The sequence below is a fragment of the Mastigoproctus giganteus genome, chromosome 6 (assembly GCF_048544385.1).
Source record: "Mastigoproctus giganteus isolate SK-2022 chromosome 6, ASM4854438v1, whole genome shotgun sequence".
NCBI classification, from domain to species: Eukaryota; Metazoa; Arthropoda; class Arachnida; order Uropygi; family Thelyphonidae; genus Mastigoproctus; species Mastigoproctus giganteus.
Genome location: NC_143580.1, coordinates 9,997,115 through 10,020,103, shown reverse-complemented (window position 1 = coordinate 10,020,103; position 22,989 = coordinate 9,997,115). Strand labels below are relative to the sequence as shown.

The following is a 22,989-nucleotide window of genomic DNA, read 5'->3' as shown; positions in this document are numbered from 1 at the left end:
GGGAGCATTTTTTATTGTTCTTAATGTAAAAAAAAAAAAAAAGCTTTAATACAATATACAGTACTGTACAATATAAAATTGTTGCAATTTGGCCTTTGATTTACAGATATCAGAAACAGTTTTTTTTTTTTTTTTTTTGTTTTCTTTTATGCCATAAATTTCAGAGAAATTTTATTAAATGTGCCAGAGAAATTAGAGCAAGATGCCTTGCTCTAATTTCTCTGCCACATGTAAGTTCACACGCTTTATTTTAACTCCACTATAAATAACTTGGTGCAATTTTAAATTGTAAGGATTGTAAAATTATATAATAAATAAAGTCACAATTCAGAAATCACAGAAACACTCTGTATACAACCTGATGGTACGATAGTGTAAGGCAGACTGACACCGAGACAAAGCGAGTCAGTAGACCTGCAGTTTATTGTCCCGAGTCACGTTCAGCTCACAAGCACCGCTCTCTTATCTGTTAACTGTAATCTGGGAAAACAGCTATTTGAACGCGTTTTCAGAAAGAATAAAAAACAATTTCCTGACTACAATTTTCTGAATTTGATTATAAAAATAAAAGTAGGTAATTATCAAAACAATAATGGAAATAGGTAATTATTATTAATTTTTAATTAATAATTAAAACTGAAGTTTTGTATAACCTAAAAAAAATAATATTGTCATGTACATTACTGTATTATTATTTGTCTGGTCTGTAAATCGAGGGTTTACTGTACTGTATAACCAGTTAGAATACCGGTGAGCAAAGGTACATGGGAGGATTTGATTTCATATACAAATAAAAAAAAAAAAAAAAAAAAGAAAAATTTAGAAAAGTGACATCTCTCAGACACCATACTAGAAACAGAAGGTTAAAAAAGGTCATATAGTTAACACACGAACAACCTGAAATTATAGTTAATGAAGTTGTTACTCCAGCTTAGAGTAGTCCAGAATTATTAAAACATTGTTTGAGTTCTGGATTAGTGTGTACAAATTTGTGCATTGAAAGATTGAGCTTATGCCCTCAATCTTTTGCAGGTTAATATATTGGCTGCCAAAAACAGTTAAAATGAAGCCATAAACTCCTAATCCTCTGGCTGCCTTGGGGCTATATTAGAGATTTTTTTTTTTAATTGAATGAAACCCGGTTTTGACTTCGATTTATATTTTACAAACGTGTACAGCCCATTGGCTATGCTATGAAGTTAAAAGCATGCTGCAAGGCTGTTAATTAGTTTTGTAAACATAATTAAATTCAGAGCAAAAGCCTCAAGCTATGAAAGCTATAAAAAATCATATTTGTTAGGCATAGCCTCATTCTGTATGTAGCTTGAACAAACAGTTTGCTGCTTAATGCCTCCACAATATGAATCAATGCATTAAGTAGCAAACTCAGTTTGCTCAAAGCCATGTATAGAAAGAGGCTATGCCCAACATATACAGTGACTTTTTACTTTTGTAAATTAAAAATAATACCCTTTTTGTTTTCAGAAAGCTAAATTAGGCCTCCTTGTGTTTTTTTTTTATTTTTCTCATAAGCAAGTTTATAATTTTTTAGAAATAGACAAGGAGTTACCTTTTATTTAGTCAGTAGGATTTCTTCTTTTCCAATTCTCTTTATGCAAATAAATTACAAAATGATACGTTAAAACCAGATTACATAATTTAAAATAATTTAAAGCTCAATGTGTTCCTCACTATTGACACATGGGCAGTCCAATGCTCCACGATCACAGTGGCCCCAGAAATATCAAAACTCCCCATGCAACTTCTAGTAAAGGAAGACATTTTGTCATAAACATGAATTCGAAATACAAAAGAAATACTATTAAAATGAGATAAAAGTACGATAAAACAATGAATTTAAAATGCACTAAAAATTCCTCCCTTATAAGCACTGTGAGGATCTTGAGGAATAGTATAACCTATTGCAGCTGCCAGCTATAAAAACACAGTCAAATTGTATTTCTGTATTCAAAGAGTTTGTAACCCGCCACTGCTGATGTGTCTGAGAGATACCACTATTTAATTTTTTTTTTTTTTTTTAATTTTGAAAAAAAAAATCAAATCGTTCTCTGTGCCTTTTTTTCACCATTTTGTGTGCCCTTACCTCACCATTTCTAAATGATTATGCACTATTTTTTGGTTTTGTTTCAATATAATATGAAATATGAGAAATTAGTTTTATATTTGGCATTTAACAGATGCCAGGCAAGCAATAGCATCTGTTTCCTTGTACTAAACCAGTTTCATGTGGTTTCTGTAAGATGCTGGTAAGAGCTGTCTAAGTTTTTTCTGCAAAACCAAAACCATAGTTTTGGTTTTGCAGAAATGAAATATGAACAGCAAAACTGGTAAAACATAGGCATCTGTCAGATGTCACGTCTGTGTTTCAATCTAGGTGATGAGTGACCTTCAAATTATAAATATAATAAAAACATTCTTTCTTATTATTATTGGTTTCTCTTGTTTATTTTTGTTTGATATTTTGTAATTGAGTTAGCAAATCATATTTAATAGGACATTTTAAATTCACTAAAAAAGCTAAAAATATTTTTTTTATAATTAAAACAACGTGTCTCACAGATGTCAAGTAAATGTTTGTTCCATTTAGGGTGTGAATGACAGAGGATTAAAAAAGAATAAATTATTTTAACATAGCAAAAAATATCTCTTGCATAATTTTTACTACATTTTGGCCAAAGTAAGGTATTGGTATCTGTATAATCCATTGCCTTTTAACCAGGCAGAGAAGTAACAAGTTGTAAAGTTGACACTTAAAAAGTTATTTTTGATCTTGTTTTTTCCAGTTAGTGTAATAAGTTGGAAAAATCTTGTAAAAGTAATGGATCCATGTTAAGTTATTCTCTCAGATATGCCAGACAAGCTGTTCTTGCTACCTGGGAGTCTAAAACGCTGATGGAACTGATATTCAGGTGACACTCAAGTCAAAGTGGACCCAATTTCGGCGAAGTCCGGACGGTCTATGACAGCCAAATCCTCTGCTAGCACCTTCACGATGGTGGTACTGTTAGTAATCCTGGGTATAACCTTCATGCACAAGTACATGGTGGGTGACCACCCAGGTGTGAACCAACGTAAGCAGGGGTCGAGGTGTGGCGCCCACACCACATGGAGGAATGCCGCCCCTCTATGTTACCAGGCAGTACTAGGTGGTAGATGACTCTCATCAACCGGTGAAATACCACCACTTTGCTTATTGGAGGCTTGAAGTGGTGGAACCCATGTTTAGTCTCTAGAGCTAAGTTCCGGCCAACCCTTCCCTATCTCTTCCATCATGCAGTATGATTGATGATTTTTGAGGTTATGATGAATGTCGTGGCGAGATCCAATATTCCTTACATTTCGAGGGTACAGCTCTAAAATGGTGTTCGCAGGCCTGCCGCTAGTTAGTACACCGGACTGAACCTATTGGTAACTCTCTAGGAAGCTTCCGGATCAGCTAGTGTATAATCTTGCTACCTCTACTCTGCCAGATAGTGACTGGAGGGAGTCCGAGTAGTGTGTATGCGGGGAGCATTGTCGAGGCCACGTTATGTCAAGGATCTGGGTATATTCTTACCACATGTACGCCATATCCAAAAATTTCATTACTTCATACAGCATGTCCCACCCACTTTTTCTTACTATTGAATACACCATGAATTGTCAAAATAATAAAGCAAGCTTATCTGCGAAAAGATCTAAACCTCCCAAGCACTTCCTAATTCATTTCACAAATATACGTGGTCTCAATTCTAATCTCAACGATGTCCATTTCCACTTGCAGTCTTCCAAACCCCATGTACTTTTTCTGACTGAATCTCAGTTATCAGTTGATTCAACTACTGCTCATCTCAGATGTCCAAATTATTTGCTGTATGATTCCTTTCGCCTCAAAGGTGGTACTTGTGCATATGTCCGTTCTGATATTCCCTGTCAAAGACTTGGCAATTTGGAATCTCCTCTCTTTGATCTTCTCTGGCTTAAAATCTCTCTACCTTATTGTGTAAAATTCATCTGTTGTCTCTACCGTTCTCCCAACTCCACTAATCACTTGGAGCTCTTTGACTTCCTCTCTTTGCAACTTGACTTTCTCCAGTCCAACTTTCCTAACAGTGAGGTAATTTTCCTTGGTGATTTTAATGTTCACAACTCCAGCTGGCTTCCATTTTCTAGTCACACCGACCCAGCAGGTCGAGATGCTGAGGCTTTTGCAATTACTAATGACCTAGCACAGATTGTTCATTTACCTACAAGAATACCGGACAATCCTAATCATACAGCCAATACGCTTGATCTTTTTCTCACAAACAACCCTTCTAAGTACAAGGTTGAAGTGAGAGGTTCTTTAGCACTTCAGATCACAACTTGGTGATTGTCTCTTCTCCAATGGAACCTTTATCTCATGGCTATTCCGAACCTCGTATTGTTTGGCATTACAAGAATGCAAAATGGGATGACCTGCGAGACTTCTTTTCTTCTTTTCCTTGGTCTGATTACTGTTTCAAAACTTCTGATGTCAATGTTTGCTCAGATCGTGTCAGTGAAATTATTCTTGCAGGAATGGAATCCTTTATCCCACACTCCACTTTAAAATCTCGTCCTTTATCTAAACCTTGGTTTTCCAATAAATGTGCTAAGGCTGTCCAAGAGAAGAATGTTGCATATCGTAATTGGCTTGTTTCTAATTCTTCAGTTTCATTTTCTGCCTACACCAAAGCTCGCAACAATTGTAAAGCAGTTATTAATCAGTCCAAACTAGAGTTTGAACAGGCTAAGAGTAGAAAACTAGCTTTTTGCCCTAATGGTAGCCGAGTATTCTGGTGTCTTGCCAAAGCTATTGGCCGCAACTTTTGCCCATCTCTGCTCCCACCTCTGTCCAAACCAGATGGTTCTGTTGTCACTTCAGCCAAGTATAAAGCTGACCTGCTAGCATCCCATTTTTCTTCGAGCTCGTGTATTAATGATCTTGGTAAAACACCTCCCACCATTCCTAACACGCTCCATTCAATGCCTCCTGTGGTCTTCCGTCAAAAGGATATCAGAAGGATTTTGATGAATCTTGATGCTAAGAAAGCTCCAGGTCCTGACGGTATTTCTCCACTTGTTCTCAAAACCTGTGCTCCTGAACTTACTCCTATTCTTTGCTGCCTTTTTTCACTTTCTTATTCCAAAGGTGTTTTTCCTTCTGCTTGGAAATTTGCTCATATCCAGCCAGTTCCTAAAAAGGGTGACAAATCCCTCCCATCCAATTATCGTCCCATTGCAATTACTTCTACTCTTTCTAAAGTAATGGAGAAATCAATTAACCGCCAACTCTTAAACTACCTAGAAACCTTCTGTCTGATCAACGATCGCCAGTATGGATTCCGTCAGTGTCGATCCACTGGTGATATTCTGGCTTATGTTACCCATTTATGGACTAATTCAATGGAAGGTTCGGTGAAACACAAGTAGTTGCTCTTGACATCTCAAAGGCTTTTGATCGTGTTTGGCATAAAGGTCTTCTAAACAAGCTTCCATCTTATGGTTTGCCAACTGTTTTTAGTAATTGGTTATCCAGTTTTCTCTCTGATCGCTCACTGAAAGTGATGGTAGATGGCTCTCTGTCTTCTAACTTCTCCACTAATGCCGGTGTCCCCCAAGATTCAGTTCTTTCCCCCACTCTTTTCCTCTTGTATATCAATGACCTTCTTCCATTGACTGGAAATCCTATCCATAGTTTTGCCGATGATAGCACATTGCATTCAACTTTCCATTTTGAGAAACCTTGTCCAGCTCAATCAGCTTCAAGTTCTCGAAAATCTGCTGCCAATTCCTTAAATGCCGATCTTCAGGTAATTCTCCAGTGGGGCAAAGACAACTTAGTTGATTTCAACCCTTATAAAACTCAATCTTGTCTTATATCTCGCAAAGAGGATTCTTCTGCTCCTATGCTTATCTTTAGTGACACTCCGATTTCTAGGCAAAATGATATATCTCTTTTGGGGATTATCCTGACTTCTAATCTCTCTTGGCACAAGCACATTACAAATATTGCTTCCTCTGCATCTAAAAAACTTGGTTTTCTCTTTCGCTTTTACCTTTACTTTTCTCCCAAACAGCTGCTCACTCTGTATAAATCGCAAATCCGCCCTGCCATGGAATATTATTCCCACATCTGGGGTGGTGCCCCCAAAACCTCTCTCAGGCTTCTTGATTCCATTCAGAAGAGGGCAGTTAGGTTAATTAATGATTCATCTCTAACAGAGTCTCTCCACTCGCTTTCTCATAGATGCACTGTTTCTGCTGCATGCCTCTTCTACAGATACTTCCATGGGCACTGTTCTTCTGAATTGGCTTCTATAATTCCCGCTCTCTCTTTCAAAACAATCCGAACACGTGCCGCCACCAGCCAACATCCATTTACTGTCCAACTTCAAACCCACAGAACCAACTTTTCATCTTCCTCATTTATTCATTCAACTGCCATTTTCTGGAACAACCTTCCTTCATACGTATTTCCTGAAAATTATAATCTACCGAAGTTCAAGTCCAGTATCAACAAATATCTTCTTTCGTCTTCTCAACCTCCAACCCAAGCACGGTACTAAGTACTATAGGTTATAATACCTCTCGTGTTTGGGGTTCTCATAAAAAAAAAAAAAAAATGTTAAGTTAGTTCAGTATTAACCTCCTATATCATTCGCTATATTCTTAATAATATTTGCCATTAAGAAATATAAATCTAAATGATTTAAAATGTTATTATCAAAGCATTAGCATGATTTCATGGATTGTGAATATTTTAAAAATGTTGACTGTGTAGACAAATCCTTTTGTCCGCACGCACGCATGTGCGCACACACACACTTTATTGGCTCTGCTCACCCTATTTTTTTTTTTTTTTGCTTAGTCTCTAAAAGGGAATTACAATTATCTTTGTCTTCCAGCAGAATTTCCCTTATGTACCAAAGCAACTATGGTAACTACACATGTCATTAGATGTGAAGTAAAATATTTTTAGAAAAGTGATTGCAGTTTCATTGTTTTGAGGAGCTGTTATTTTGTTGTTGTTATTTGGTTTTTAGGAGCATTAGCAACTAAGGCCATGTTGCTCCGGGGATATACGGTGGTCATTCCCTGACCTTTCCGCATCCTCCATATTTGGTAGCTCACGGGGCTCGAACCCCGGTCTAATCAAGAAGCATGTGCTACACACTGCTGCTCCTGCCCACCTGTTTGAGGAGCAGTAGGGCATTTATTAGTGTGGTGCATAAGATGAATCTTTTCCAGATTTTATCTGGGGAGTGCACTCAAGAATAAAGTTTATACAAATGACTTGCATACTGAGAATGAACTGAAACAAAATATTGAGAATTGCAGTTCTTGCCATTGATGAACATATTCTTCACAGAATTGTATCACATATACTAAAAAGAGTGAATGCATTTCTACACAAGCAAGGTGGACACTTCTGTAACCTTCTCTTTGTTTTTAACTCTGTATTTGTTGCTAATAAAATTTCATTATATTGTATAGTGGGTTTCATTCTAATTGGATTATTTCTTAAATTCTGCCCTGTGCTAGGTGGGAGCGTTTTGGTATTATTACAGAGCACCTTATCTTTTGCTTAATTTTGTAAGATTTTTCCCTTTTGGATTACTACAATTTTCCCCTTCCCCAAACAGATGACATATCTACTATATACACTGGCCAAAGCAATTACAGAATCGCTGTACAATTTATTTTATTGGATAATCCACTTTATTCATTGTGGCTGCAATGACAGTGTGCATTTTTCTGACTGACATGCAGATGTAAATTATTAAATTCTTCATCAAATATAGGAAGAGAACAAATTCGGGCATGCAATTGTTGTTAAATGTTTGACCACATCTAGATACATGTCAGTTTTTCAATTACAGCTACAAACAACAATATACATGTCAATTATCATCTGAAGCAACTGAAAATGCTATCTCATATCAATTTTCCCAAGTCTACTGCTTGGAGAGTCATCAGGAAAATGGAGATGGAACAGTCAGTGTCATTAGCAGGTTTGTGTAATCAGTTTCAAGAAACCCAGACCATTTGTAGATGTTCAAGTCAGGGTTATAAACTGTTAACAACACCAAGCAAGATCATTTAACTCTCTCTCCTTTCTGGCATATTTTTAGCTTTGGCTGCTGCACCAGCAAAATCTAAACATACATATAAACACTCTCCTTACCAATGCTTGAATGCTAGTGGATGCTTTGCAGCAACAAGAACATGGGTATCAAACCAACCACAAAATAGTCTGCACAGACACGGATTTCATGTGAGAAGGCCTATGGTATAAAATCCTTGAATGCCTGACATCATAAAGCCAGAAGAATGAGGGCACTCAAACATAATTGGACTAATAAGGAATGCTGCTGTGTACTCTTTACAGATGACTACAGTATTATGAATTTCATGAGCATATCCAAGAGGCCTTAGAAAGCTATATTGCTGACTGTCCAGTGATACTTAAATCAGCTCAAAACAGCACTTACACAAAAGTGGTGACTGATTTCACAAGGACTCATTGATATCTTAATTTTATCAATGTATCGCAGATGTGTGTTGTGTGTTTGTTTAGTTTTTAGGAGCATTAGCAACTAAGGCCATATTGCTCTGGGAATATGCGGTGGTCATTCCCTGACCTTTTAGCATCCACTGTATTTGGTGTTGACGGGATCGAACCCCAGTCTAATCAAGAAGCATGTGTTACGCACTACTGCTCCTTCCCACCTGGCTACGGAGGTACCTCCCAGATGCGAAATGTGTTTGGCAGTTATTGGGGACCATACTACAGTTGTCTTCATAGTCATTGTCCATGCATATGCCATTCACAATGGTTTTAGAAACTGTTCCTACAAACTAAAGCTGCAGTTACCCTTCACTCTGGAAGGTAACTGCAACGTAACAGGGTGCCTCCGTAGCCAGGTGGGAAGGAGCAGCAGTGCGTAGCACACGCTTCTTGATTAGACTGGGGTTCGAGCCCGTCACCACCAAATACGGAGGATGCGGAAAGGTCAGGGAATGACCAACGCATATCCTGGAGCAATATGGTCTTAGTTGCTAATGCTCCTAAAAAACGAAATAACAAACAATAACAATAACAAGCAATGTAACATGCACTGATTGGAACTTATCTGCAGCTACATCATGAGGTATATGCCACCACATTTACACAAAAAACACTGTTTACACATGCCGTAAAAATAATGATTTCCTAATTGTTTTTATATACACTTTTCAAGATGTCTGTACTGAGCACATAGAGGGAGTTAAATCTGTTTCCATAACTTATCATTAGTTGGTGTTGTGAAGGAAAATTCTTGCAGTTTCTTATAAAGCTTTTGGAAGGACTTAAGAATTCATGACTGTACTGCAAAAAATGTTAATGACAACTGTTGTAAATAGTTGCCAGTATATGAAGTTATGTTATGCAATAGATACCAATACTTGTTCCTATTTGTGAAATACAGAAATAATAATTGTAATCAATAATTACAATTATTACATGATAATTTGCCTTAGCAAGCTTGTGAAAATATCTAATGATGTTTCTGCTTTAAGGAAATATATTCTTAGGAATAAAAATTGTATTAAAATTATAAAATATCATAAGAATTAAAATAAACATTTTTAATTCATTTCATATATTTTAAATATTAGACATACATTTACCAAAACATTGAGGTTAGTCTGTACAAACTTATATATATATAAGTAATAAATAGATAATTAATTTCTCCATGAATGGATAAATCTTTCGTGAATTAATGCCCATGGATTAAATACTCTCCAAGCTTGCACATTTATTATTTACAAGGATGACCATTGCACAAAACAGAAGGAACTGGAAAGTTGCTGGAGAGGCTTTTATCCTTCATTGGATTGAAAATGCCTGATGATAATTGTATGTAATTGGGAATAACTCACAATATTAATTTTCTATCTTTCACAGTTGCTATATCAGCATATTTACAAAGAAATAATTTTGTTTAGAAATAAAACAGTAGCTTTTTAATGTATTTATGGCCATTTGGGCATGTTTTCAATTTTTCCTTCTAGTGAGGTAGTAAAAGCAGTAACAAAGACGAAAGATCTTTACCAACGCTGGTGTGAACTACGAGATCTAAATATTGTTAGCAAAGAAGAGCTGGAATGGACAACCAATGAATTGCGCAATAGTCTTCGTAGTATTGAATGGGATCTAGAAGACTTGGAAGAAACTGTCAGTATCCTTCATTAAGAAAACTTTGTGTAGGACTTTGATAATTAATTGAATTAATTAGGACCTACAATTTAAATATTAATTTGAATACTAAAAAAAAAAAAAGCAACAAATGCAGTATGGAAAATAACTATTCCTGCTTATTTGGAATTAGGAACTGCTATTTGAATATTTCTTCTCATTGGTGTTTATCAAATATTAGTAATGGAATCCTGTAAGGAATTATTTGTTTATAGTTGCTACCAAGAGTTGTAACTTATAAGTTACAACCCTTGGTAGCAACTATAAACTTAATTTTTACTTATAAGTAAAAATTTTCATTTTCTTTGCTTTTAAATATTTTGTAACAGCAAAGAAAATGAAACTTTTACTTTTACTACCAAGTACAACTCTTGGTAGCAACTATAAATAAATTCAGCCTTTTCACATAAATCCCATTTAATGTTCTTTCTTGAAGAAAACTACTTTAATATATATAGGTTTATATGTGGATAATTTGTGCTTCTCATTCATGTGAAGGGATTGGGTATGTTATGCCTACTTCCAAATTGCATCCTTACTGCCAGATAAGTTTAGAGCATGTTAGGAGGAATCCCAAATTCAGCAGCAGTATCAGACTGCTTGTTCTTGTTACCCTTTTATACAGTCCTAGTGATTTTATCTATAAGTACCTGCATTGTTCTGCATGATTAACATTCTTTTACTCCTAAGATGAGGGTAGCCTTTAAATTCACAGATTGAAGTTGCCTTACATTAAGTTGTCCTCATGATCTGAATCTTTTTTTACTTTTCAAAATATTTTCCTAAAAACTTTCTTGCACTATCAGTATATCAAAAGCATTATACAAGCCATTTTTAATATATCTCATTGTCATGGTTTGTGGTGATTTGAGGCTTTGTCTGAATTGACTCTTCGTCAGCTCCATATTTTTCCCTTGAAAATAAAAAGCAGTGTGTGTAGTTTGGAGAGAGTAGGGGTATTATGGAACATCTCTGCACTAGTACTTTCAGTTACAGTTTGTAACATGGCAAATGTCTGCATTTTTATTACAAAATATTAAATGTAAGAGCTGGAGGACATAATTTATTGTTTCCATTTATCATAACCATTCATATTGAAGTTCATGGTCGTTTCTCACAAATTTAACAACAGAGCATTTTAGAATTTCAACATGTGCTTCCTTATTTCCCATTTGTACCATGTAGCATAAAGTGCATTCTTAGAATACGTTTGTAATCAAAAAAAGCACTTTTTCATGGCCAAACAGTTAACTTTGGCATTTGGTGGCATAATGAATCTGAATGTTTTTACTCAAACTGTTGCTTATTTTGGATCATAATGAATAGAATCCAATTCTCATTGCTGGTTCTCTATGTGACTAAGAAATCTTTGGCTTTTTTGCAAATACCTTCATATGCCTCAGTATGTTTTTGTTTGTGTGTATATAAGTTTTGTATATTTGCTTGTTTGTATATAAATAAGGTATAACTTCCTACGAGCACAGAGATTTGACATTTTTAGGTGTCCTGCCATATGAGAAAATGTTGTTGATGAATTGTGATTTGTTGCTCTTTATCTGCGATTCCTATGCTTTTGCAATGGTAAATCAATGTTTCTGCCAGTTAAACTGCAGATCTTATCAAACTGTTCATGTCATTTCTTTTATAGTATCTACACTGTCAATCTTATCAAACACAAGCTTTCAACATACTGTTTATTCAGTCTATAAATGTTAATAGTGTAGTCTGCATTGCATTGCATTATTTCATGTATATTTGATATTTTTCTTAAATTAATTGAATATTTACATTTTCTCTGATTAATAGAAGTGAAAATTAAAGGACTAATTCACAGTTAATTACTAATTAATTAATAATATATAAAATGCACAATTATTTTCATTTTAAAAATTTCTTCATGGATTTTTAATAAAAATAATATACTCTTAGGAAATGTGATAGTGCTCAAGATGAACAACAAAACAAGCTATATTTATTTGTTTCTACTATAAGTTTTTTTTAATTATCAATAATTATGCCAATTTAGAAGTTAAGTTATTAGGGAAGTAAGTAAATTTGAATATACACATTCAGAATGAATTAAAATGCTCTTTTATATTATTCAGCCAACTAATTTGATGATTTTCTAGACTTGTTTTGGTAAGGCCAAATGATGCAAGCAAGCAAACTTTTTCTGCATCAGCCATAAAATAATAATAAGAATTCAAATAAAATAGAATAATCATAATAACAGTTTTATTTAAACAGTTTTAATCTGTCTAGTGGAGGAAAGTCATTTTTATATACCTTATATTAAGTCACTGCCTCTGTCATCAAATATGCCGATAGCTTTTTCAGTCACTTCTAATAGAGATTGCAGCTATTGCATGTCATATATCGGCTACCTGGATTTATACCTAATCTGGATTTTTGATCTTTTCTCCACTTCTTATCTGGTTAGAAGGGTGTAATTTTGTAAACAATCTCTTTTGACATTATAATGTTTCTAATTAAATTTGAGCTAATCCATCGCATGTTCCACTGTGCAGCTATTACATGTCTCATATCAGCTACCTGCCTTACATGGTTTTATGCATGTAATACATACATATAAAGCATGCAAGATTTTATCGTCTATCCTTGCATTGTGTAAAGATTTTTTGTTGGTGAAAATCTTTTCACATAAATTTTGAATCCTACTTTATAAAAAATGTATGAAAATTTCTATTCATAAAAATTAATAAAAATAAGAAAAATAATATAAACAACAAGTTTTTCAAAAATATACCTAAATTCCGATAAAATATAAGGTATGGCCTTTACCCCGTAACATAAAATGCCTCATTTTAAAAAATGGTAAAGGCCCCACACCTTATATTTTAATGGAATTTATTGGAATTAAGGTACAGTAAGACCCCCCCCCCCCGTATCTGCAGGGGATACATTGCAAGACCTATTGTGGATGGCTGAAACCACGGATATAAGCGAACACCTGCTGACCCCATATATAATGTAATTTTCTTGTACTGTACATACACTCATAATAATTGATAAATTAAACACAGTAAGACATTACCAACATTAAAACGGTAATAATAAAGTACAGCAGACTCTCGATTTCCCGGGATTGGATTAACTGGGACACTTCAAGACTCCAAATTTTAAAAAAAATAAAATAAATAATAATAATCAACCAGAAATCATAAAATTCCAGTAATACCTAGAATATGTATAAACAGATATTTTGAAAGTTGTAAATAAGCGACAAGAACCAGCGTTATAAGTAGCCATTGGGAGATTGGTGTACCTATTATCTTGCAATCCCCACTGTCTTCACACCTACAGCTTAAAACAAAAAAAAGAGGGAGATCAAATGTTTAGTTTGATTTGGTGCTTCACGTCAATTGTCATGTTCCGTCACACTGCAAAAGGACAAATTTTGTTTCATTATTTGTCAGGGATGTCGGAATTTTTTTTTTTTTTTTAGAAATAGCGAAAGTGATGGGCAAACACAAGAGTTTTGCTTTCAAATTAAACAAAAACTTGAAATTATTCAAGTTTGAAAACGGTGCATCCGTTAAATCTCTGAAGAACCTTTATAATGTTATGTTAGTGATGAAACCATATGCAACGTGAAAAATAAAGGGAAGCTATTCAATTTAAAATTTACATCGTAAAAAATAAAGGGAAGCATCATATTGAGCACGCGAGTAGTAAGTGTTAAGTTTTTTGTTTCTTTTCCATGGTTAACCATGGGTAACTGAATCAGCAGATACACAACTGTATATTTTATAAAAAGTTGTTTTTTTTATATTATTTTTTATTTCTATGTTACATTGGAGTATTTATTATTTATTATAAATTCATTATTTATTATATATTTATTATAAATGTATTTATTATTCTGTTATTTATAATTTTATAAACTATATACACCACAGTAAATAAATTTAATTTTTAAAAGTATTTATCATGGTGTTTTTATTTTTTGATGGATAACACCTGGGAAGAAAATGTCTCATTTAAATACATGATTAAATACATAGCCCATGTATTTAATCATTGTGTGAGTGGCTGCCATTAATAATGTAATATGTATTCAGTAAAAATGAATGTGTAACCTCTTCTGACATTGGCATTGGCTGTCTGGAGAATAAATTAAATTTAATTAATTTTAAATAAAAAAATTCTCTACAGCAGCATTCTTAATTAAGCACATTTTTTTGGAGCATGATCACAGGACATAATTGGGTTGAAAAGAATGAGGTTTAAGGGATGTCTAATATGGCCCACAAAGTTTTGTGGGCCACATAGTTGGAAGGCTTGCTGTAGGATGTGGAAAACATGATACAAATTGCTTTCTATTGAAATAAAAAAATGTAATCAAAGTACCCTTTTGAGGGTATTTTATTTGCATTTTTTATTTCAGTGCAAGGTGTTACATTAGGTCAGTGCCTGCCACTCTGTTGACATTGATATATTATGAACATGCCAAAAATAATTTAATACCCCCACTCAGAATTTTGTAAATATTTGACCCCCCCACCCTATTTGTTCCTTATTTTTAATTTGATGATAAATGCAACAGAATGACCTTCCTTTGTTTTGGGCAAAAATACATTTAAAAAAAAAAAGTAACAGTAAAGGAAGATGTAGTACTAAGCATAAGTTTAACTAAGACCATCTGAAGTCAATTCTTAGCTTTTGGAGAAAAAGAAGTGTCCAGAGCTCACTGGCTACTGAATATTATTATTATTATTAGCCATATGGTGCAAGGAAGCCTGAGGCTTATGCTGCACCAGCCAAAAAAAATTCCCAAGTTACCCTGAGAGGAAAGAGAAGAATGATTATATCCAGCTCAGGACCCTGGGTGTGCCAAGCCCATACTCACCAGATGTGAGCCCCCTGGAGAAAAGTAAATATAAAATTTTTAATGTATTACTCAATATTTACATTTTAATCAGTCTCTTTATAGTAGAATCTTGATTATCTGTAGTGGTTAGGAAAAACTTTTGCCTGGATAATCGAAAAAAATTTAAAGAATCATAGTTATATTGATTTAATTTTTTAAAAAACTAAACCTGTATTTTAAATTTAAAAATGATTCTTTAAATTTTTTTTAATTTAAAATGTTTTACATGGCACTTTAAAATATTGCTTTTTTAAGGTCCTTAACTAATGCTTCAGGTATTGTAGAAAAAAATCCCAAAAAGTTTAAGATAGACGACATTGAAATTAGCAATCGTAAAACATTCATTGAAAGAACAAAAGAAGACGTTCAGGTAATGCTTGTGGCATGCTAATAAAATTCTTTAAAATTTTTTTCATTTCACTTTTTTTTTTTTTTTATTCAGTTCAGTAATATATATATGCGCATTATAATTTTTAACATTTTGATTGAGCCCTCTTTATAGGTGGGTTCTGTGATTGTCTGAAATTTTTTTGAGCTGTTTAGAACTGACTAGTAGTCACATTTTCAATTTATATTATGTAGTTAGTGTCAATAACATAGACATTAAATCATTCCTTTCATTAATAGTTCCTAGACATTAAATCATTCATTTCATTAATAGTTCAAGTTTTTATTTTCTTTAAAAAAGTCCTATAATACTAAATAATTGCAAACATGTTTGGGCAAAGTAACCATTAATCTGCATCTTCATCATTTAGGTGTAAACATCAGAGCTGATACCTAAATAAAAAAAAATTTTTCCTTTTTTTGCAAATATTGTAAAATATGATATCAGTAATTCTACAAACCTTACAATCTCTCCTGTTTGCACTCCATTGCAAGTTCTTGTGTTCCAATTAGTGTGAACCAGGCTGAGAAAATTTTCACTCCTTCAGTTTCCACCATTTTCCGTACCTTTCTTCCATAGTATCCTCCTGCATTGATGCTCACATTGTGTATTTCTTTCTGCCATACCTATCAGAATTACATACTGTTGAACTTGGTTATGACGAGCATCAAGGGACTGACAAAATTTCCTTGTTATAACCATTACTCACTATATCAGTGATGAGTTAAAATCTACCCCTATTTTTTTTTAATTCTCAATAAGTTGATAAAAATATAGATTCAAAAAACAAAAAAAAATTAGAGAGAAAAAATATTAGTATATGCCTACATATTATTTGTATTAATATGCTTGTATTTGGTTTTTCAATCAATCTAACCAACCGTCATTACATACAAAATCGTCTCGTCCAAATTGTTTAGCAAATTTTTCTGCTTGAGCCTTCATGATCGGATTGTCTATTGAAAATCCAACACTTCTTTGTCTAGTGAACCATTGATGCAATGATTCATCGATGTTTGTAACCTTGCACTTTCTAAATTTTTTTTCTGGTTATGTTCTTTTCCAGTGCTGATTTGTAAATGTGTATATTCTTCTACATGGCGATACTATTCAAGAGGAAAAAGAAAACTTTTTGACACTTCAACATTTTTTGCGCCACATTTGAACTCACAAATATTTTCGACTTTTTCATGAATCAAGAGACTTTCTTTTGTTAGTAGACATGTTTCCAAAGGAAGGGTTCGTTTCTAACTGATTTAATTTAAAATGAGAGTAAAGTGATCTACATACAAAGTTCTTAGAAGCCCCATTCCCAAAATTCTTATAAGTCCCAAAATAAATTTATGGTTCAGTGAATACAAGACAATCTGTAAATAGGATAACCTGACAAGTGGAATGGCAATGACCTATTGTATAGCCCCTGTCCCCGAAAGGACAAGGTCATAAACTGTCCGCTAATCCAATGTGGATGGTCATAAAAGCTAATTCGCCCTTTTCATTTTTGTCTATTCTAAGAATTTGGTTTTATTGACTACCCGAGCAATTAAGAATGTTTGCATAGTTACCAGAATTTGTATGATATATCTGTGTAGTATTCTCATTATAACAGTGACCGATTGTATGGGAATATGCATAAATTAAAATCATTATGGCTTTTTACTCATTACAGCCGTGACTCGTTATTTCTGTGCTCATTATAACCAAGTTTGACCGTATCTAGAACGTGTATATAATACAGTAATCTGTCCCCACATCTGGAATGAAAATTTATTATTATTATTAGTAGTAGCAAATGATGCAAGAAAGAAAACTTATACAGCGTTAGCCAAAAAGGAAAAAAGCTGACACTTCCCATTTCACTTATCTATTCCCTCTAACAGTTTATGTAGTTCATCCTTGAATTTATTCAAATTACCCATTCCACAACACCAGATGGGAGTTTGATCCAACAAAAACTACACTCTGGCTGAAGGCAGATTTCTGCACATCTAACCTGCAACCATCCTTGATTTGAATTTATGCCCACACGTGCGTGTAGTTGGAACAAGAGGAAGGATTCCATCATAATTGATGATTCCATCAATTATGATGATTCCATCAATTATGATCCATTACTTGATCCATTCAAGTCCTTAAACACCTCAATTAGATCTTCTTGCAGGTGCCATTTGCTCCCCTTGTCAATCTTGTTGCTCTTCTCTGCACTGGTTCCAACAGATCAATATCCTTCCTAAAATGTGGCTTCCAGACCTGTATTCCCTATTTCTGCTGGCAAAATTAGTGTATATCATTGAAAAAACCCCATGGTCTGCCCTGGGCAGCCTGTCTGCAGTGCTTAGAGAACTTCATATCTGACTGTACACATGGGTTTTTTTCATTTTTCACTGTCCTGAGTGTAGTGCCACACTCAGGGCAGTGGAAAATGAATTGGGATTGAATTGATGAATTGTAAAAATGAATTGATCTGGGATTGCTGTTTCCCATATGAAGAACCTTGCTATGTCTTATCCCGTCTAACTAATTTGTTGAGATCTTGTTACAGTAGCATACCCTGATTACTGTGATTAACTACCCTGCAAACCTTTGTATAATTTTTTTCAAACTTAGATGTTAAGCCTGATTATGCCTTCATCAGTATCAATAATAAATATAGAAAACAGTGGGTCCAACACTGAACCCTGGAGGACTCTGCTAATAACATTAGTTCAAGAGCATTGCCCATTGATAACCACGCTGTCTTTTCCCACTCAACCATATCTTTATTCATTGCAGCAACTTGCCCTTAATGCCACACTTCCCTAATTTGTATAGCAGTGTTATGTTGTGATTTTTGCATCCAGTTCCTTTGTAACTACAGCGTAGTATCTAATCAAATTGGTCAGACAAGATTTGCCTGTAACAAATTCATGTTGTGTCTGAAGTATAATTGCAGCCTTGTGTAGATCCTGTATCGCTTCTTTTACCAGTGATTCCATTGCTTTCCCTGGAACAGAAGTCAAGCTAACAGGCCTGTAATTATTCATGACTACCTTTGATGCCCCCTTTATGAATTGGGTATATATTTGCATATCTCCAGTTCTGAATCTAGGGATGCTCATAATCATGGCTAAAGGTTTTCTTACATCTGTTGCTGCCTCCTTTAATATAACTGGATATATCCCATCCATCCCATTTGTCTTTTTTACATATAGCTTCAACAATTTCACCTCCACTTTCCTCTCAGTTGTCGCAAGATCACCACCAGAATTTGACTCACTCCTAGCATTCCCATCCCTAAAAAAATTCCTCATGTGTGAAGGTAAAAGGAAAATACCTATTCAGTTTGTCAGCAACATGAGCAGGATCATCAACAGTTAATCCATTCATAGCTGGTGGATTAATGTGATTCAGCCTCTTCCTTCTACTATTTACAGAAGTAAAGACGTCTTTGCCGATTTTCTTTGCCAGAGACTTCTTGTAATCTGCCTTAGCTTGCCTAACCTACTTTGTGACTTAATTGCAGACTAGTTTATATCTAATGTGTGTACCAAATTTTTATGTATATGCAGCAGTCCAGTCTTCTTAAACAAAAGAGCATGACAGTTATTGGTCCCACTTATTGTAAGTCATTAAAATAAAATAAACTGCTTATGTGGCTTTCCCTATCTAGGTGACCTTTAAATTGTCCTAAACTGTTAGCCTTAGACAAATAGAGGAAACTTATTCCTGTACTTAACAGTTCATTGGCTAAAAGCAAACTTCCTGCAATCCATTCTAAACCTATTTGCCCATAATTTGAATTAATGGGCCTCTCAGCTCTGATATTATTTATAGCTGTGAAAATTTCACCTTTATTCATTTTACTTCTCCATCTCAGAACCTTATAGACCTGGGGAACTGCATCAGTTCCCCTCCCCTAAAATGACCAGATCTCAAATATGTAAGATAAATAGCTCACATATTTGAGATCTGTATGAAGTTTTCATTCTACATACTTTGAGGGGGAGTTAGATAGGTAGTTTATTTTATTTTATTATTTATTTACTTATTTTTTTGATTGGTGTAACATAAGGCTCAGGTTTCCTTGCACCTTATGGCTAATACTGATACTTTCCTCATGTGGATATCCTTCTGCAAATCTCACCAGGTGCCTCACCTGAGTTAAAGCATTCCATATTCATATCATGCTGAAAGAGTGAACACACAGTTTGGGACCAGTGCAGTGTACTCTTAAGGACTGTCGGCAATGAACACTTTTTTTCAAGAAAAGGGTGAACAGAAAGTGGACATGGAGGAGTCCAAATGGATTAACAACTAATGAAATCGACTTCATCCTCACTAACAGAAGATATATCTTGAATGATGTTACCGTCCTGAATAAGGTAAATGTTGGAATTGATCACAGAATGGTAAGATGCACACTTGATATAGTTGTAGGAAAAGAAAGGAAAAAACTGACTCAAGTAAATAATACTTGAGTCTTTTAGATAACAGAAGAGGAGAAAAAGCAGTATGTACTGGAACTTAAGAACAAGTTTGAGCTTCTGCAGACTGCTTCAGACCAAGATATCGACGAGGAATATTACAACTTTCTGAAAGTGATAAAGCCCAAGAAACCTATAGGGAAGAAGAAAAAATTAGTCAAGAAACACTTGTTATGATGAACCGAAGGCGCCAAACGAAGAGCAAGATAAACACTGACAAGGAGAAAATTGAGTATACTGAGTTATGCAGAGCCATTAGAAAGAGAAGACATAAGAAGATTTAACACAAGAGAAGTAGAACAAGCATTAAGGGAAAACAAGACTTAAATCAGCAGCCATGAGCAGTAATACAGAAAGACAAATGATACTGAAACTGAAGAATAGTGATGGTGTACTTATAGATAGCAGAGAAGGCATAATTCAAATAGCAGAAGACTACTATAGAGAATTAACAAGGAGCGAGGGAATGATGCCAGCAGTGTGGAAGATGGATCACAAATTAGTAACACATATGACATACTCGATTTCTTCCTGATGAGGTAGAACATGCATTGAAGAATCAGAAAGCCCTGGGGGAAGATGAAGTTACTGTAGAGTTGTTAAAATTGGGAGAAAGAGACATAACACAGAAACTGGCAAGACTCTTCACAAAATGCATTAGAAAAGGTGTGATGCCTAAGGAGTGGAATAATGCATCATAGTTTTGCTGCATAAGAAAGGAGATAAATCAGAAATTGGATTATAGACCAATTAGCTTGTTATCCCACATCTACAAGTTGTTCACAAGGGTCATTACTAACAGCTTAGAAAAAATACTTGATGAGAATCAACCAAAAAAGCAAGCTGGCTTTAGGAAAGGATTCTCAACTATGGATCACTTTCACATAATATCACAGCTAATGGAGAAAGCAAATGAATATAAAACACCATTGTGCCTGGCATTTGTGGATTATGAAAAGGCATTTGACTCCATACAGCATAAGGCAATGTTTCGGGCACTGGAAAGACAAGGCATAGATACCCCACATATTATGATTTTGAAAAAAATATATGAGAACACTACCTCCTTTATTAGACTAGACAAAGACAGTAGCAAATTTAAAATTGAGAAAGGGGTTCGACAAGGAGACACAATATCTCCGAAGTTGTTTACTGCTGCCCTCGAGGAAGCTTTCAGAAGATTAGACTGGTTGCAGAAAGGAGTTAATGTGAATGGAGAGTACCTAAACCATTTACGATTTGCAGATGACATTGTGGTCATAAGCCATGATCCCAAAGAATTAGAGGAAAATCTTAATCAGTTATGCACAGTTAGTAAGGATTTTGGACTAAAGATGAATATGGCTAAAACAAAAGTAATGATGAACAAGTATGGCACAGAAAGGGACGTAATGATTGAAGGAGCAGTAATTGAAAAGGTGGAGTCATATACTTATCTGGGACAAGTTATTAGCTGTAATAATGATAAGTGGCTGGAAGTCAAGAGAAGAATAAATTTTGGATGGATAGTATTAAGGAAATATAGTCACATACTGAGGAACAATATCCCAGTTTGTCTGAAACATAAAATAATGAACTCCCCACCGTAACTTATGGAAGTGAAACTTGGACACTCACCAAAAGAATGGAAGAGAAGCTGAGAACTACACAGCGAAGAATGGAACGAATTATATTGGGAATCAGACTGTTAGATAAGAAGAGAAACGTGGATTAGGCAGCAAACTTTATTTTAAACCTCCTTTATTAGACTAGACAAAGACAGTAGCAAATTTAAAATTGAGAAAGGGGTTCGACAAGGAGACACAATATCTCCGAAGTTGTTTACTGCTGCCCTCGAGGAAGCTTTCAGAAGATTAGACTGGTTGCAGAAAGGAGTTAATGTGAATGGAGAGTACCTAAACCATTTACGATTTGCAGATGACATTGTGGTCATAAGCCATGATCCCAAAGAATTAGAGGAAAATCTTAATCAGTTATGCACAGTTAGTAAGGATTTTGGACTAAAGATGAATATGGCTAAAACAAAAGTAATGATGAACAAGTATGGCACAGAAAGGGACGTAATGATTGAAGGAGCAGTAATTGAAAAGGTGGAGTCATATACTTATCTGGGACAAGTTATTAGCTGTAATAATGATAAGTGGCTGGAAGTCAAGAGAAGAATAAATTTTGGATGGATAGTATTAAGGAAATATAGTCACATACTGAGGAACAATATCCCAGTTTGTCTGAAACATAAAATAATGAACTCCCCACCGTAACTTATGGAAGTGAAACTTGGACACTCACCAAAAGAATGGAAGAGAAGCTGAGAACTACACAGCGAAGAATGGAACGAATTATATTGGGAATCAGACTGTTAGATAAGAAGAGAAACGTGGATTAGGCAGCAAACTCAAATAAAGGACATTCTTATCAAAACTAAAGAACAAAATGATCTTGGGCAGGACACACATAGCTCGAAGACATGATGACAGATGGACTAAGAAAATAACAGAATGGTACCCAAGAGGAGCTAGAAGAAAACCTGGAAGACAACAATGGAGATGGACAGATCAAATTCATGAGTTTGTGGGTAGTAAATGGATGGCCATTGCACAAAAGAGAAGGAACTGAAAAGTTTCTGGAGAGGCCTTCATCCCACAGTGGATTGAAAATGGCTGATGATGATGCAGTGTTCTCTCTCTCTCTCTGTGGTACATTCCTTAATACCATATTTTCATCCTGTATTTCTTGTATTTTTGCCGGTTTTGAACTGTATTTCTCAATTGAAATGCTTAGCTCATGCATGGATGTATTGCTGCCTCTCTATAGATTTTCGTTTCTGAACTAACATGTACATTTTTTGCTGATGCATCTGGATTTGTTTTCATAATGTCTTAAAGATTTTCACATTTTTCTGCATCAGTAACATTAGTTGTTATTGATGCAACCTGAAAGGAAAAGTCAACACTTTGTGTGTATACACAAAATATTGACT

General features: G+C 34.7%; 1 protein-coding gene across 2 annotated transcripts in view; it reads left to right on the top strand.

Moving 5' to 3' along the window:
* Positions 1 to 22,989, top strand: part of LOC150083896 (syntaxin-6-like) — a 41,091-nt gene that overhangs the window by 3,858 nt on the left and 14,244 nt on the right. For both annotated transcript variants that reach the window (XM_090374936.1, XM_090374935.1), the window contains exons 2-3: positions 10,084 to 10,250; positions 15,434 to 15,528. In XM_090374936.1, the coding sequence (XP_090231062.1) occupies positions 10,084 to 10,250; positions 15,434 to 15,528 (262 nt within the window). The remainder of the gene's footprint in view (positions 1 to 10,083; positions 10,251 to 15,433; positions 15,529 to 22,989) is intronic.